The 17,072-nt window shown below is 36.9% G+C and overlaps 1 protein-coding gene across 1 annotated transcript in view; it reads left to right on the plus strand.

The window, feature by feature from the left end:
• The window catches only part of EPHA6 (EPH receptor A6), an 860,890-nt gene extending 846,875 nt beyond the window's left edge, over positions 1-14,015 (plus strand). Inside the window, 2 exon segments of the mRNA XM_058661775.1 lie at positions 12,686-12,835; positions 13,711-14,015. Of these exon segments, the coding sequence (XP_058517758.1) occupies positions 12,686-12,835; positions 13,711-13,825 (265 nt within the window). The 3' untranslated portion in view covers positions 13,826-14,015.
• Positions 14,016-17,072: the final 3,057 nt, after the last annotated feature.

Below are 17,072 nucleotides of genomic sequence, written 5' to 3' on the forward strand. Positions count from 1 at the left end.
TTGCCCACTCTTTGAATATGGAAGGAAGGGGAGAAAATGAATCAAGGATATTTATGAAACTTCTTTTTTTGACAAGTTGGCTAATGATGCTACTACTGAGAAGAAGGGAGTAAGATTTTACAACAGAAAGGAGCCCATTTTGAGCATACACGTCAGAGATGTTGTAGCATATCTAAGCGGAGATGATCAATAATTAATTGTTCAGAAGTTGAACATCAGATGAAAAACCTGGACTAGAGGTACAGATTTGAAGATTAGCAACATGTCGATTGTAAGTGAAGCTTTAGGTGTCATTAAGATAACCCACAGGGAATCTGAAGAATACAAATTAACAGAGGAACGCTTTATAACATTGTATAACATCAAAATTTAAGGCATGAACTGATGACAGGAAGCATGCTGAGAAAGAACAGCCCAACAGGTAATGAGGGAAACGGAGAAGGAGTCATTTCCTAAAAGGTAAAAGAAAAGAATTTCAAGGAGTCGAATATCTAAGGCTTTGCCAAGCTTCAGTCAAATAAAAAGTGAAGTGTCTGTTGCATTGAGTAATGAGGTGTCAGTTGTTCGCGGACAGCTTTGACGAGTGTTTTCCGTGAAGTTGCATGAGACAGCAGAGGAAGCATGCATATGCCATCCGAGAGACGAGCAATGTGCACTGCTAATTTCATCTTCCAGAAACCTGTCTCTGATGGGAAAAGGGAGACAGAGGAAAGTTTTCTTGGTTTTGTTGCTGTTGTTGTTGTTGTTGTTGTTTTATATGTTTTGTTAAAGGAGACATGGGAATAGTTTACAATTGAGGGACAGTAGCTAGAAGAAGGGAACCATAAAGCAAACCTTTATTAATGAAAGAGGTTGTTGACATCAGTAAAGTGAAAGAATTAGATCTGGACTTCTCAAAGTAAAATGGGGCTATCAGACTTCACTATCGGTAGCATCAACAAGGCTAACTGTCCTATTGCTACAGAAGCAGGCAGGTGAGAGTCTCTGCCTTTTCAAGATTCTGAATAATCATTGTATCGGGAAGTGTAAGTGCAGAATTTAAGATAAAGAAAAGCCAAAGGATGCAGAGGTCATGTGAGGATGGAGGGTGGTGTGTACAGGCAACACGTGTGACTTCATGGGATGTGTGTAATCCTGCCTAGCTGATCAGGGAACCACAATTTTTGTGACTGCACTGCCACACACAGGCCAGGAGTTGGGTACTTTATATAAACTTGACACTTGATTTGATTCTAAAGTCTAATCTCTGGGAGACCAAATGGAAACTGTTGTGACTGATTTGCTATCCTTGTTTCTGACAAAGATGTATGTACTACTGCTGTTGCTCATAATACACTTTTGTTTGAGAGGGAGAAAAACAAGCCAAGTCCTCAGGGTAATCCGTGCCTGAGGACTTGTTGTGTTCTTAGCTCCAAAGTAGACCACCACCCTCCTCACCCCCCAGGACCTCCAATCGCCTGCTCCTGGTTCCAGAGAACGGGGAGTTTTGAAGAAACAAGATACGCAATAGATGAAAAGAGTAGCAAAGTTCACTGAAAAGGATCTGGTGTGTTCTGTTTGTAAAAATTTGACAGCTGTCCCTCCATCACCAGGTCCCAGAATCCAGCTGTGTGCTCCAGATGAGTTTGGATTACGGCAACATGACATGGTGTCGAGTTTCATGCTTTCCTCCCCTGTGTCTCTCAAACATGTGAAGGAGTGTGTGTGTGTGTGTGTGTGTGTGTGTGTAAAATCCACATCCCCTCTTACTGTCAAACTCTCCTTCCCTCTGGTTTTCCCACCTCTAGGGCTTCGTTCACACTTCTTTGCCGACATAGCCCTCTCATCTGCTAGATCCCTGTGGTTTTTATTCCAGTTTCATTGCGTTTTTTCTTGAGAATTCACCTGAGAAGTTTTTTTCCTTTCTCTTGACAGCAACGTAAGAGAAAAGGAAATGAAGGTGAAAAGGGGAGGGGATGGGAAATACTAAGAAACCCAGTTTAGTAATCTCAGACTGGCATATGAGAAATTTCATAGACCTGAGGTCTGTACTGTTTCTTTGCAAAACTCAGGGCACCTAATTGGAAGAATGTTGCTCAGAGAAGGCTTCGGGGATGCAGCAGCGGTTCTTACCTTTTTCTGCTGTCAACGTTATTGTTCCTGATACATTCCCACGGCAGTACTCAGCACTATGTGGTTCCCCACTCTGCCACGTTATTCTTTTGTTAAAAACACTATGTTCAAATGTCAGTGGATGTGATAGTTATTATAAATATAACTTTAACTCCAATTAAAAATTGTTAAACAACCATACTAGTATAAAATAGTCAGCTTTTCATATATGAAAAAACCTGGGCTCAGCACAGTAGCCTTGTGATTAAAATCCTCACCTTGCATGTGCCAGGATCCCATATGGGCGCCGGTTCTAATCCCGGCAGTCCTGCTTCCAATTCAGCTCCCTGCTTGTGGCCTGGGAAAGCAGTTGAGGCTGACCTTGGGACCCTGCATCTGCGTGGGAGACCTGGAAGAGGTTCCAGGCTCCTGGCTTCAGATTGGCACAGCTCTGGCCATTGCAGCTGCTTGAATCAGTGGACAGAAGATCTTCCTCTCTATCTCTTCTCCTGTTTGTACATTTGACTTTCCATTAAAAATAATAATTTTTTTAAAACCTATGTTTTAAAGACTTGTAACATACACAGAGTGAATCGTACTGCCTCCCTCCATTCAGTTAATAATGCAACCAGTAAGTCCATTTTATAAATGCATTGACTTTCAACAATTTGAACTAATTTTCTTAATACTTAATTCTTTTCATTGGAAAGACAGATATACAAAGAGAAAACAGAGAGAAAGATCTTGCATCTGCTGATTCACTCTCTAAGTTACCACAATGGCCAGAGCTAACCTTATCCAAAATCAGAAGCTTCTTCTAGGCCTCCCACATGGGTGCATCCCATGGGCCATCCTCTACTGCTTTCCCAGGCTATAAGCAGGGCGCTAAATGGGAAGTGGAGTAGCTGGGACAAGAACATGCACAAGGTAAGGATTTAGCCACTAGGCTATCGCACCAAGCCCCTGAAATAAAATTTTGAAGAAGTCTTGCTAAGTGCTGCCTAGATAATACATAATCAGCTCTTTGCTAAAAGGTTTATCTCCAGATGCCAAATAATGAACAAAAGGTTTAATTTGTTTCTAGTTTTAAAAGAATTCAGGTGAGATATTTTATCATCCAAAATTTCCCCCCTGGAAAACTTTCAGAAGTCTTTCACATATTATAGTCAGATGAGTGATTAGAAAGATGTAAATTTGAAGTTTTTGAGGCAAATGTTGCAACAGGGAGAAAAGCATGTGGGGAAAAAACAAGTTTTAAAGATAAAGCAGCTTCTTAGTCCTGGGAATCGGTGTATTAAGTGAAAAGGCTATGACTTACATCAGGAGACTATTATATGGCTTCCATCAAAGTTAAGCAAGCTTGTCTTTAATAAGAGGCATTTCTGTGGAAAGAAGACAAATTAAAAATAATAATAAAAGCAGTCTATAAATTGAGTCTGAAAGATAGCTAGTTGAGAATTCGAGATTTTGACTAAAAGCATTTTTAGTTGAAGTACACATAAGGTCATGACAGTATGACAGATGTTCCTGGATTGACGATTGTGGGATTTTTTGTTGTTAACACTTTTAATGATACTTTTCATGACCAAGAAATAAGTGTATCTAGACCAGGTTTTCAACTGAGTTATAAACAAGGCTTTTTTTTCTTATTTCATTTCCTGTTATGACACATTTCAGAGACTCTGGGATTCTCCCAAATCCTCCCTTTGCCTTCCCCTCATGGTGGATTCCTCCATCTTGTTGCAGTATTACAGTTCAAATTTAGTCATGATTTTTTTCATTGTAAGCATGTACCATGCATAAAGTCCAGCATCTTATTGTCCAGATCAGTTCAACAGGTTTCTTGGGGAGACCATCCCTGGTCTGAAAGCAGAGCTGGCAGAATATCATCCCGTCCAATGAAAAGCCACAACATATCAACAACAATTTACAACATTATGCAGTTAATTGACGTGGTATTGAGTGACCCATATGTTAGAAAATGCAAGTTCTTAACCACATTCTGTGACTCCTTCATTGACATTTCAAATTTAGTTTATACACAACTGACTGCTGGAAACAGATATGAAATATTGATCACAGAAGACATGAAACTTTGACTTGCTCCTTGGAAAATCTAAATTCAGTTCACGTGGACTACTGGCACATGGCAATGATTAAACTAATCTCAATACCAAGAACAATACTGATGCAAATTCTAATAGATATCCTATATTTTAATCTGTAATAAATGGTATACAATATATAATCAACACCAAGTAGCCCTGCCATTTGTTGAAAGCCTACCACATACTGGCTTTTATATAAGCTGCTTCTATCAGTTATACCATTTAGCACTGTTATTGTACTAATCACTCAGATGAGGAATTGGAGACTCAAAAAGCTAAGTTTCCCAATGATGTACAACAAGTAATGAGACCCACCAACTCTAAAGCACTGATTATTTCCACAACACAATATAGAATCATACAGAATAACAAGATATTTCTGTGTATATTTTTATTTCAGAACTATAAAAGGGTACAGTCTCACCTTTCCAGCTATTTTTTTCTCCTGGCTAATCTAACTTCATAGATGGAGAATACTAAAACTCCAAAAGATTTTTTTTTTAAGATTTATTTATCTGTTTGAATGTCAGTTACAGGGGCCCAGTGCAAAGGCTTAATGCCTAAATTCTCACCTTGTGCATGGCAGGATTCCATATGGGTGCCCATTGGGGTCCTGGCTGCTCCACTTCCCTTCCTGTTCCCTGTTTGTGGCATGGGAAAGCAATATAGGATGGTCCAAACCATAGGTACCTGTAGGAGACCCAGAAGAAACTCCTGGTTACTTGTTTTGGATCAGCTCAGCTCTGATTTACTTCCAAAATGGCCCCAATGGGCAGAACTGTGCAAATCCAGAAACCAGGAGCCAGGAGATTTTTTCCAGGTCTCCCATGTGGGTGCAAGAGCCAAAGCATTTCAGTCATCTTTCACTGCTTTCTAAGGTGCACTAATGGGGAGCCGGATCAGAAGTGGGATGTCTAGGACTCGCAGTGTTACCCATGTGGAACACTGGCACTACCGACTGCAGCTTTCCCCCTCTACACCACAGCGCTGATCCCTTAAAAAGAATTTTTAGTGGCTTAGAACATGTTAAAATTTGTTCCACTGTAAAAATACAGGAATTTAAAGTATATACTCTCACCCATGGGATGAAGCTGTAAACGCATGATCCTCGCATCCTCCAAGCATCCTCCAAGCATCCTCCTCCAAAGCCCAGCCACTTGAATACTATTTTTTAATAGAGAAAGCAGTGAGCACAATAATATAAAACACTGAGGAATATGTGGCAGAAATGAATTTGGAAAATTACACACTCAAGCATTTATATAGATTGAATTTTTCCAGTGTTGGAAAATCCATGGTTTCTTTCTTTCCCGTACTATGAGACATTACTACTCATGCTAACAACATTCTTTCCCCTCGAGCCCAAATGCTGTCTCGGTCTGTTTTTCATGACCACATTTTGATACCCATTGCCAATGCATTGAAGTTGGCACACGACATACAATCTTATTTTTTGACCCTAGGTTATTTTCTCATAAAAAAAAAAAAGGCTTTGTCTGAAGTGCAGTGAACTACTTTGAAAGTTATAGGAGGCTTGTATGGATATCCTACTCATATAAATGCTATATCTTTACCAAGCATTCTACTGCTATCTGTCTCTATCTCTCCCTACCCTAATGTTTAAGCCCAAGTGTAATATTAATTTTTTTTAATTTTAATTCATTCTTGCATATGTTTCATCAGTTATCAAGAATATTATGAGAATTAAATAGTCATTTTATAAAAATTGAAACTAAAATTAACCACTTGTTAAAAATATTTATTTTAGTTTCATTGCAAAGACAGATACATAGAAAGGATTCCTCCATCCATTGATCCATTCCCCAAGTGGCCACAACAGCTGAGCCAATCTGAAGCCAGGAGCCAGGTGCTTCTTCTGGGTCTCCCACACAGGTGCAGGGTCCGAAGGTCAGCCTCAACTGCTTTCCCAGGCCATAAGCAGGGAGCTGGATGGGAAGTGGAGCTGCCGGGATTAGAACCGGCGCCCATATGGGATCCCAGTGCATGCAAGGTGAGGACTTTAGCCACTAGGCTACCATACTGGGTCCAATAATAATCACTTTTAAAAACCTAAAGACATACTGAGACTTAAAGTCTGACAAAAAATTCACTCTTCCAATGTAGCGCTGCAGAGTCAGGCTGTTGGCAATAGAAAGATACTACCTGTGTTTGAAGTGTCTGCAAGATATTTGGCATATTTTATGCATTTGAAATTATAAGCATTTGAATAAAATTGTGCTTTAAAATTTTAAATATTGAGATTATCTCATTAATTTAACATTATTTTTAGGTGATTATTAGGTTTAATTATATAGAGGACAATAATTAATTGAATTTTTCCTTCAAAAGTTAGATGTATTCAGATTATTTTATAGATTAACTGAATCATGAAATATTCCCCGAAGAGCAGTGATAGTAAGATGAGCTTTGCTGTTGTCTAGGTTTTGTGATTATTGTATATGAATCATTAACCCTATGCTACCCAACTTGAGTGGTGACTGCCTCTTCTGAAACTTCCAAATGCAGACCAACAAATACTATAATGACATAAGAAACAAGCTAAATAAACAGCATCTTCCTGAATAGATTGATAGTCATTTAAATAAGTTCTAAATATTCTGAACTTTTTTTTAAAAAGATTTCATTTTATTTGAAAGTAGATTTACAGAGCAGCAGAAAGAGTGGGAGAAATCTTCCATCTACTGATTCACTTCCAATTGGCCACCACAGTTAGAGCTGACCTGATCTGATGGAAGATGTTGAAAGATTTCTCTGGCACTCTCATTTGGTTGCAGAGTCCCAAGGTCTTCAGTTATTCTGTACTGCTTTCTCAGGCCAAAAGCAGGGAGATTGAAAGGAAATGGGGCAGCCAGGACATGAAGCAGTGCCTGTATGTGATGCCAAAAGTAGAAGCTTAGCCTACTGCACCATGGCAGTAGCCCCAGTTTTGTTGTAATAATGGAATTAAATGGAAATAGACTATTTATCATGATTGACCATCATGTCATGATGTAAATTCTTTGTAGAGAATTTAAATTTCAAGGTGAAGTCATTAATGATTTGATGAATTCCCGTAGTACATTTCAGCATTTCTCCAGGTACTACAGAAAACAGAGAGACATAAGAGATATGTGTTCTGCCATCAGGGAGGAGTTTTAACCAAATTACATTAAAGGAATTCCCTGTCATATGGATTATTTCCCCTGAGGAAGTCATCCAACTAAGTCAAAAAGATACATGCATACCCTAGGACTACCCAACCACCTACAATAAAAGTAGGTTATTTGCAATCTAAGCCCAGCTTTAGGAAATTAACAAATTATAAAACATCAGCATAGAAAATATTCTATACTAATTAAAATATGAAGAATATTGAAACATAGAAAATTCACAAAAACATGTGAAACAAAAGCAAAACAAAGTAGAATAGATCCCAAGTGTACTTTTCTGTTAAGCATATATAAATGTAAGAATTATCAGAAAAAGGGCCCAGCAGCGTGGCCTAGCAGCTAAAGTCCTCGCCTTGAATGCCCCGGGATCCCATATGGGCGCCAGTTCTAATCCCAGCCGCTCCACTTCCCATCCAGGTCCCTGCTTGTGGCCTGGGAAAGCAGTCAAAGACGGCCCAATGCTTTGGGACCCTGCACCCACGTGGGAGATCCAGAAGAGGTTCCAGGTTCCTGGCTTTGGATCAGCGCAGCACCAGCCATTGCAGCTCACTTGGGAAGTTAATCATTGGACGGAAGATCTTCCTCTCTGTCTCTCCTCCTCTCTGTATATCTGACTTTGTAATAAAAAAATAAATAAATCTTTAAAAAATAATAAAAAAGAAGAATTATCAGAAAAATAAGTTAGAATATTATGGGAAAATTCTTAGTCATGTCATGGTTTGATATTAAAATGAAATCTTACCTTGCAATAGTATTCTTCAAAATATAACCTTTCTTGGCTCATTTTCAACAGTTCTAAAAGCTCTATTACTATTATAATTGCATGAGGAGTATAAAACACAGGACATTTAAGGGTTAAAAACCTTCCTGTTTTATAATGACAATATTGATATCTATTGACATCCTAAGGACCTTTTAAACAAGTACTACTATTATAAACTCAAAGAACTCGTTGAAATAGAAATGCCTTAGCTCAATCTAAGCAATAATTTTTTACATATTTAGATGTATGAAGAGCATAAAAGGGCTTTAAAATTTCTTGGAAATTGGAATAAAAAGGTAATGTAAATTTATCATGTACTTTTTGAAGTCATCTTGCATGTATTTATTGCATCTTAAAGTGTAGCATTACCATTTTAACAGTCATGTCTTTTATCCAAATTGACCCTAATTTACACCCAGAATTTTCCAATTCTAGCCCCTCCATACTTTTGGGAGGAAAAAAATGAGACCCTTGACCTTCAGACCATGATATGTGCTTTTTCAGTGTGAGCTGCTGGTTCTGCTGTAGAGTCATTTCTCAGGTGGGCAGAAACCACTAATCACCAAATAGCCTGCTCAGCAAATCACAGACTGAATTTATCATTGTACATGTTTGATAAGAAAAGACATTTATTGTTTAGTAGGTAATACTCCAGGGAATTCACATGCAAAAGATGGCCAGCCCTCAAAGTTAGAAAATAGAGGCATTTTTCAACTTCTTTTTAAATTGCGGTGAAATGAGACAAAAGTTATTGCACAGTGGCTGTGAACAATGAGGAGGCCGTGACCTTACTGAATCAACTGCCAGTGCAGTCGTATAAAGGCCAGAGAGTAACTAGGTTACTAAAGATGTGTAGAGAGAAAGGAAATTATAGAACTGAAACATTCTAAGAGCAAATGGGGAATGCCTAGAAACAGGAAAGTGGGCCATTTAAGCCATTTGCTATACAGAGTGTCCTCCCAGGACCTTTCCCTATTAAGGATATAAAATCAGTGAATTACAATTCCACTGACAAGTGATATGAAATTTTGTAAGCCCAAGAGTTACTCCAGGGCTATCTCATGAGAGAGAAATGGAAGTCGCCTGCCATTACATGTAAAGCAAGAATGGTAGAGGAATATGAAGGAAAAGTCTCTTCAAAATGTTCTTTTAATTTCATTCAGTTCCAACAAACTTATATGACTAACAAAAGAAAAAAGAGCTGTACTGTTTTAAAATAGGACAATTATTCAACGTGTGGTTCTGTTTCTATTAATACGCATTGAAAGTACCCTGTCCATTTTGATGTTTAAATATAGCCATATTTCTCAAAGTATATTTCATAGAAACTACTCAAGTAATTTAGGGAAATAATGCAAAAGATAACACACATTTTAGTGGAGACAGAGAAATGCTACAATTTAAAAACCTGTTTAATTGTTCTCCATGGAGATCTTTATTATTTTATTTCTTATCTATGAGTTTGTATAATGTCACCATCAATAACACCATCCCTAGAAAAATATTATGGATTTATTCACAATTCAACTATTTATTGGTAAGCGCTGTAACAGTTTTTCAATCACTGCACATGACTAATCTTTATATCAGGTAAAATCATGAATCATTCTCGTTTTGATTAAAATATACAGACCACAATTAACATCAAAGTTATTACAATAGCTGAAAAGATTGTAATTTAGAATCCCAAATAATAACGGTGGTAACAGAATTGAGTAGTGCTGAAAAGAATGGCTTAAGGGGGAACATGTGGGCAATGTTGCAGTCAAGCAAAGAAATTTTAGACCTTTATTAAAAACTCTGTCCCAAATTCCAAGAGATTTTGTTCAGAGTTCTTGGGAGTTGAGCCAACTTCCTAATACAACCTGATATCATAAATGACTTAGGTCCTAGTGACTTAAGAGAAGTTCAAGAGATTTTTCAGGGCAATTTTTAATGGTAGGATTTTTTTCGCATTCACCACAAGCTTTAGCCTTAAAACTTCACTCATTCCTATACATACTTAGTAGAGCGATACCAGAGTTATATATAGCAGGTATATGCTAATTGGGTTCACAGAGGAACAGCTCTTATTTCATGTTGGATGATCATGGGTGTTCATGTGTTATTATCTGCTTATTAAAACTTACATGATTCAAATGTGAAAGGCAAAGAGCATGACAAACTGTTTCAATTCATGGGCCTGGCACAGTAGCCTAGTCTCTGAAGTCCTCACCTTGCATGCACCAGGATCCCTATATGTTCTAATCCCGGCAGCCCCACTTCCCATCCAGCTCCCTGCTTGGGAAAGCAGTCCACATGGCCCAAAACCTTGAGACCCTTCATCTGCATGAGAGACCCAAAAGAGGCTCCTGGCTCCTGGCTCCTGGCTCCTGACTCCTGGCCTTGAATCGGCGCAGCACCGGCCATTGTGGCCACATGGGGAGTGAATCAGTGGATGGAAGATCTTCCTCTCTGTCCCTCCTCTTCTGTATATCTGACTTTTCAATAAAACTAAAAATAAATAAATCTTAAACTTCCAAATCAGAATGCTTAAAGCTACGGCTATTCTTAAGTCTCCGTGAATCCTTTCATTCTCTCACTTATAAAAAATTAAAAACAGAGTAAAAGGATCTTGGACAAACTCTTGATATTCTGATAAAATAAAGTAATCCACAATTCACTTCTGATAAGAAAATTTTCATTAATTAGAAAATAGTGTACTAACTGTACAGTATTTTCATTAATTAGAAAAATTGTACTACTTTTAAAAGATTGCGGGCCCAGCAGCGTGGCTTAGCAGCTAAAGTCCTCGCCTTGAACGCCCCAGGATCCCATATGGGCGCCGGTTCTAATCCCGGCAGCTCCACTTCCCATCCAGCTCCCTGCTTGTGGCCTGGGAAAGCAGTCGAGGACGGCCCAATGCATTTGGGACCCTGCACCCGCTTGGGAGACCCGGAAGAGGTTCCAGGTTCCCGGCTTCGGATCGGCACGCACTGGCCGTTGCGGTCACTGGGAGGGTGAATCATCGGACGGAAGATCTTCCTGTCTCTCCTCCTCTCTGTATATCTGAGTTGTAATAAAATAAATAAATATTTTTAAAAAAAGATTTATTGCTTTCCTAATTAATATGAACCCCAATCAAAAAATTTCAAATGAGATTTATTACCCTAGAGGGTATATAACACATAGATTTTAATAGAAGCACTTTACCAAATATTTTTAAGCATGCTAAATATTTTGAAATTAATTTTCATGTACTCTATGAGAATAATGCATTTTATTTCCTGAAAAACATAAACATACCATTGCTATTGTTATGCTAATTCTAATCTTAATTCCATTTTTTCTTGCCTTAAACTTTAGCTATTGTATCAGCTCATATATAACCATATCAACCTATTTGTTGAGTATGTAGAGTTGTAAATATGCACAATATATACCAACATCTTTTAAAAATATCAAATTTGGGGCCCAGCAGCGTGGCCTAGCGACTAAAGTCCTCGCCTTGAAAGCCCCGGGATCCCATATGGGCGCCAGTTCTAATCCCGGCAGCTCCACTTCCCATCCAGCTCCCTGCTTGTGGCCTGGGAAAGCAGTCGAGGATGGCCCAAAGCTTTGGGACCCTGCACCCGCGTGGGAGACCTGGAAGAGGTTCCTGGTCCCGGCTTCGGATCGGCGCTTACCGGCCCGTTGTGGCTCACTTGGGGAGTTAATCATTGGACAGAAGATCTTCCTCTCTGTCTCTCCTCCTCTCTGTATATCCGGCTTTCCAATAATAATAAATCTTTAAAAAAATATATCAAATTTGCATTTCTTTGTTTTCTTGGTAGACAATTGTAATTTATACTAAATTACAAAACTATTCACAATCTCAGTGCCCTTTGTATGAGGATGTAAATGTAAAGAAAAGGATTGTTGTATCACTGCCTTTGAGGTCTATGAAAGCTAGATTCCGTTTTCTTATTAATATGACCTGATGGTGACTTTTGCTTGTGTCTGTCTCAATCTCATGAAACTGAACTCTATCACAGCAGAACTTATTTCTTCACAAGTTATATATTCATGTTGAATGTTAGGACAAAAATAGAGGCTCAATCGATGATTTTACCATAAAAAGGAGGATCATTGCAGCCAAGATGGGGGCCAAAAAGGGACAGGGACTCAGTAGCAAGTTCGAAAGTGGACATTGGAGCAGTTGATGGTGACTTACTCTCCTTAGGGGTGGTGACAAGTAGGCTATCCCCAAATTTAATATGCAACCTTATGCAATACAAAGATAATTAAACAAAGATAGCCAGAATTGAACTTTCTCAAGATCTAACAAGTGTAACAGCCAGTAGTAGGAAAAGAGAGAAAAAGACAAAAGAAACTAAGAATATTGTTCCACCAGGGAGAAGTCGTTGATTAGACAAAAACATTTTGTTTAAAATCACTGGTTTGAATAAGATGGAAAATTAAAGATTATAAAGTAGAAGATAAAAATTAGAGCTGGCAAGATTATAAGAGCAAACAGAAAGCTGAGTGATTTTTAATTTTGTTTTAAATAATCTTTGTGGTTCTTTTCCTTCTAGAATGCCAGATTCCCCTGGTGAAGTTTCCGAATATCCTTTATTTCTTACAGTCGGTGACTGGCTGGATTCTATAAAGATGGGGCAATATAAAAATAACTTCATGGCAGCAGGATTTACAACTTTTGACCTGATTTCAAGAATGAACATTGAGTAAGTGATGTCAGGATTACTACTGTAACCACATATACCACAAAAAATGATTACATATTCAAATGTTATATCAAAAATACGTTCCCAATGGCTACTCTGTGATTTTCATACTCTTTCTTCCTGATAGCTTTCTAATAGAAAGTAGACATTACATGTTTAACTATTGTCTTTGAAAAATATATTTAATTCAAATAGCCATTTAAATAGTTTAATATTTTCTAAAATGCTTATTACTCCTGTTCCTATCATAGACTTTGCATCAACACAGTTGTATCACATATTAATATTCTGTGACTAATTCTCATTACCTACATCAAAATAATACAATATTACATTATTTCTTCTTTATATTGTAATGGTCAACCACTTTTTATTGTCTCAAAGATGATTCTTTGCCCAGGCACAATAAAAATGTCCATTGCGCATCTTTTAGACCAGATGCTAAGATGATTACATTGAATAATACGAAATTGCAGTTGCTTTTAGATCATGATAGAATTTGCAAATGGTTAAATTCAAAGAATTGTCTTCAGATTAAATGGAGTAGACATTATACCTTCTGCATCGTATGATCATCTTGCTAATATACTGTGTACTTAAATTATATAACCTTATGCATTTGAAATGCTTGAACATTACTTAGATATCTAGATATTAAATTTTTCTCATTTAGTTAAGTTTCAGATTAATGTATTCTGTGGATCCAGAGAAACAAAAAAGAGTAAATACTGAACTGCTCATTTTTATCTCAATAAGCTCCACAAATTTTGTCAAATGTAACATCGTGTATGTTTAGTAGATCTAAATGTTTACTTTCTGTCATACTTAGCAGCTCTCTGTCTCTCTCTCCTTCTCTCCCTCTCTCTCTTGCTCAGTGACATTAGGAGAATTGGAGTCATACTCATTGGACACCAGAGACGAATAGTCAGCAGTATACAGACTTTACGTTTACACATGATGCACATACAGGAGAAAGGATTTCACGTATGAAAGTACAACATGCACCTGTGTCTTGTGCCTCAGCATTTCTAAAATGAAGGATATCCTCTCTTCTACCTTTTCTTTGGATTCTCCAGACATCACTTCACAAACCATGCTCTCCTGCTCAGACTCTAAGCACATACTTTATGTTTATGCTTCAACCTGGATTTTAACATCGTGCTGCCATTGATCCTGTCTGAATAACTTGCAAATGAAACCCTGGCCCACTGCAGATTATCACTACCAATGATAAATAACTCAGCATGGATGTGTAATTTTGTACAGGCAGTATTGGTGTTGGGGATATATTCATGGACTTAACCAGAAGGAATTTGTCCAGGTGTGGCATCCTTAATGATGCATGTAGAGTTTGATGGTAGATGAGGAAGGAATAGTTGACTTTTCTTTCCTATTTTATGATCAAGTAGCTTCCAAATTGTCATAAATATATTTTAGATAATTGTATTCAGTCAACTCTATGGGTTGTTCTGTTGCTTTATTTTTCAATCGTTTAATTGTTGGTACCTGATGTTGTTAGAATTATTTGCAGTGATGATCACTGACTCCATGTAGTGAATTCTTGTTTGTTGTGACTATGGTGAGGAAAGGGTTTTTGGGAGGGAGAGGGTGAAAAATACTGTGCTTTTCAATCTTCCAAGGTTTGTCTATATTATTTTTAATTAACTTTATAGTGTTCTACATACTTCATAGTAGAATGTAGTTGAGAGGCTTTTCCCCTCTAATTTTTTACTTACTATAGTATATTTCTCTACTACCTTCTTAAGATCTCTCCTGGAAGGACTAGGAGTGACTCCCTTGCTCTGATGGCTTTCATAGAATGAAGCATGAAATAAACCCATGACTATTCTTTTGATTTACCATCATAAGTTTACATAAGTAATTGTCAAAGCACTGAGAAAATTCCTTGTTCTCAGCAGAACAGCTTAGAATAGAAGGTCTAAGATCATATCCTTGATATAAGGTAAAAAATAAAATATTTAATTGATTTACACAGAATTTGATCAAAGTGTTATGATGGTCCAAAAAAATAAACACATCTAGATGATTATCTGTCAGTATATTTGCAATTTTAAGAATTGTTATCCTTGTATGCAAAAATAAGTCCCAAAAACATGCTGAAGTGTTTCTTAAACACTTGAAAAAATAAATACAAATACTTCATAGATTCTACAAACAGATCTTACACTTGAGCATATGTATGTGTGTGCATATATAGACATATGAGCATATATACATATAGTGAGTATAAACTTAGGACACATAAAGCAGTTACATCAAAATGTGAACACAGCGAGGAAGTGTTATCATTATAATTTCAGAGACATGTAACAGAAACAAATATTTTTCCAGTAGATTAAGCAGAATCAGCTTATCAAAATAGTGCCATCTTAAGAATAAACAGAATTGTAAAGTCAGCTGATCCTTATACAATTACAAAAAGGACTGCTGTGCTAAGTGGAAAAATAAGGAGAATACATTAAGGGAGAAAAAATTCACAGCAAGTTGTCTACATATTCCAATTTAATAAATAGCTTTTCATTTGATTCAGAGATAAAACTGCCCTACTCATATCCTCAAACTGGTACCTAAATAACATGTTTTGTAATAGTAGCCTCCTACTAAGAGAATATCACTTTTTTCCTTTTTCTTACTCTAAGATTTTGTGGATTGTCCCTTTCTACTCTTTCCGCATATTTTCTTTTGCTGATTTGTCTCCTGGCTTTTGCCCACCATAGCTTGATTTTTTAATAGAAAATAATGTATAGAGATAGAAGGAACACTTCAGAGTATTTCTTAAAGTGAAAAAAAAACCCAGTGGGAAATCCATCACTTTTTAAGTGTGTCAGGAATAGCTAGCAACATTTCCTAGTCATCAACCTGCATGGTCATACATCTCTCATAGACTGTCTATAGTTGCTTGATACATTTACACAAATATGGATACAGTTAGAGGAAATATAAAATTTGCATATTTACCTGTCTTCAGATATATATTAAATGATGACATATGTAAAAGAGATTAAATTTATTAATCATATATTTATTTTTATAATATGACAAAAAGGTATTTAGAAAAATTAAGAATAGAATAATGTCCTCCATAGGATTCTACCAATGACATCTGTATAACTTGATGAAATAAATTCTGTTAAAGTATTTGAACTTCTGTGGGTTGGGCATTCTGTGATTACAAGGTTACATATGTCTGTTAAGAATATTTCTTTCAGAAAAGTCTGATGATTTTAATCTGACTAATTTTCACTTCTTTCTTTTCCTTTTCCACTATCTATACTATCATAAAACTCACTTTCACTGTCATCTCACACTGACTTCCAAATTTTCTCTTACTTACATTTCTATGTGTCTAAATTATAAGCATGATAATCTTTATTGTAATTTTGAACTTCATCTTGGTCAGAGCAAGGATAAAACATGTGCAAAATTAAACAAAAATATTAAAATATAAGAATATCTACTTCTTTTCTGCCTCCCAGTCATGGATCTATGATCCCAGGTATTATAATATCCAGAAATATTAACAGTCCAAATGGCAAAATCATTTAGAAATCTTGCAAAAAACATTGAGATTTACTGGCTCAATTAATTGAATCTATTTAGTATATAAAATTAGTGTAGATATAACTTTCAGGAAGAAAATAATTTCCATAAACCCCAAATATTCAAGAATAAATTTTGATAACTAAAATATGCATAGACATTCATGAATCTGCTTTATTTCGATTTTTCATAATGAAAGGTTTTAAAATTTGAAAGTCATAGAAGAAGCATTTTTTTACTTTATTTTGTGGATATTAATTTCCTGTCTGTTGCCAATTCATTTTCACATAAAATAAGTGAATTTGGAAATAATACCATGTACAGTCAGGAAGAAAAATGATACGTTTAAATTATCACCTAAAAAAGGTGATCAGAAACAGCAAAATTCTTAAGAATCAAAAATTTCCAGCACTTTTATTTCAAAAGTTGATTGATTTGAAAGTCAGAGTTAGAGAAAGACAAGGAGGGACAGAAGAGAGACATCTTCTAGCTTTTGTTTCCTCCCCGAGATGGCCAATCAGGGACTGGACCATGCAGAAACCAGAAACCAGGAACTCCACTTGGGTCTGCCATGTGGGTGCAGGGAGCCAAGCACATAGTCCTCTCCTGCTCGTTTCCACGGCCTTTAGCAGGGAGCTGCATTGGAAGTAGAGCAGCCAGACCTCAAACCAGCATC

The sequence above is a fragment of the Ochotona princeps genome, chromosome 3, assembly GCF_030435755.1.
Source record: "Ochotona princeps isolate mOchPri1 chromosome 3, mOchPri1.hap1, whole genome shotgun sequence".
Classification (NCBI taxonomy): Eukaryota; Metazoa; Chordata; class Mammalia; order Lagomorpha; family Ochotonidae; genus Ochotona; species Ochotona princeps.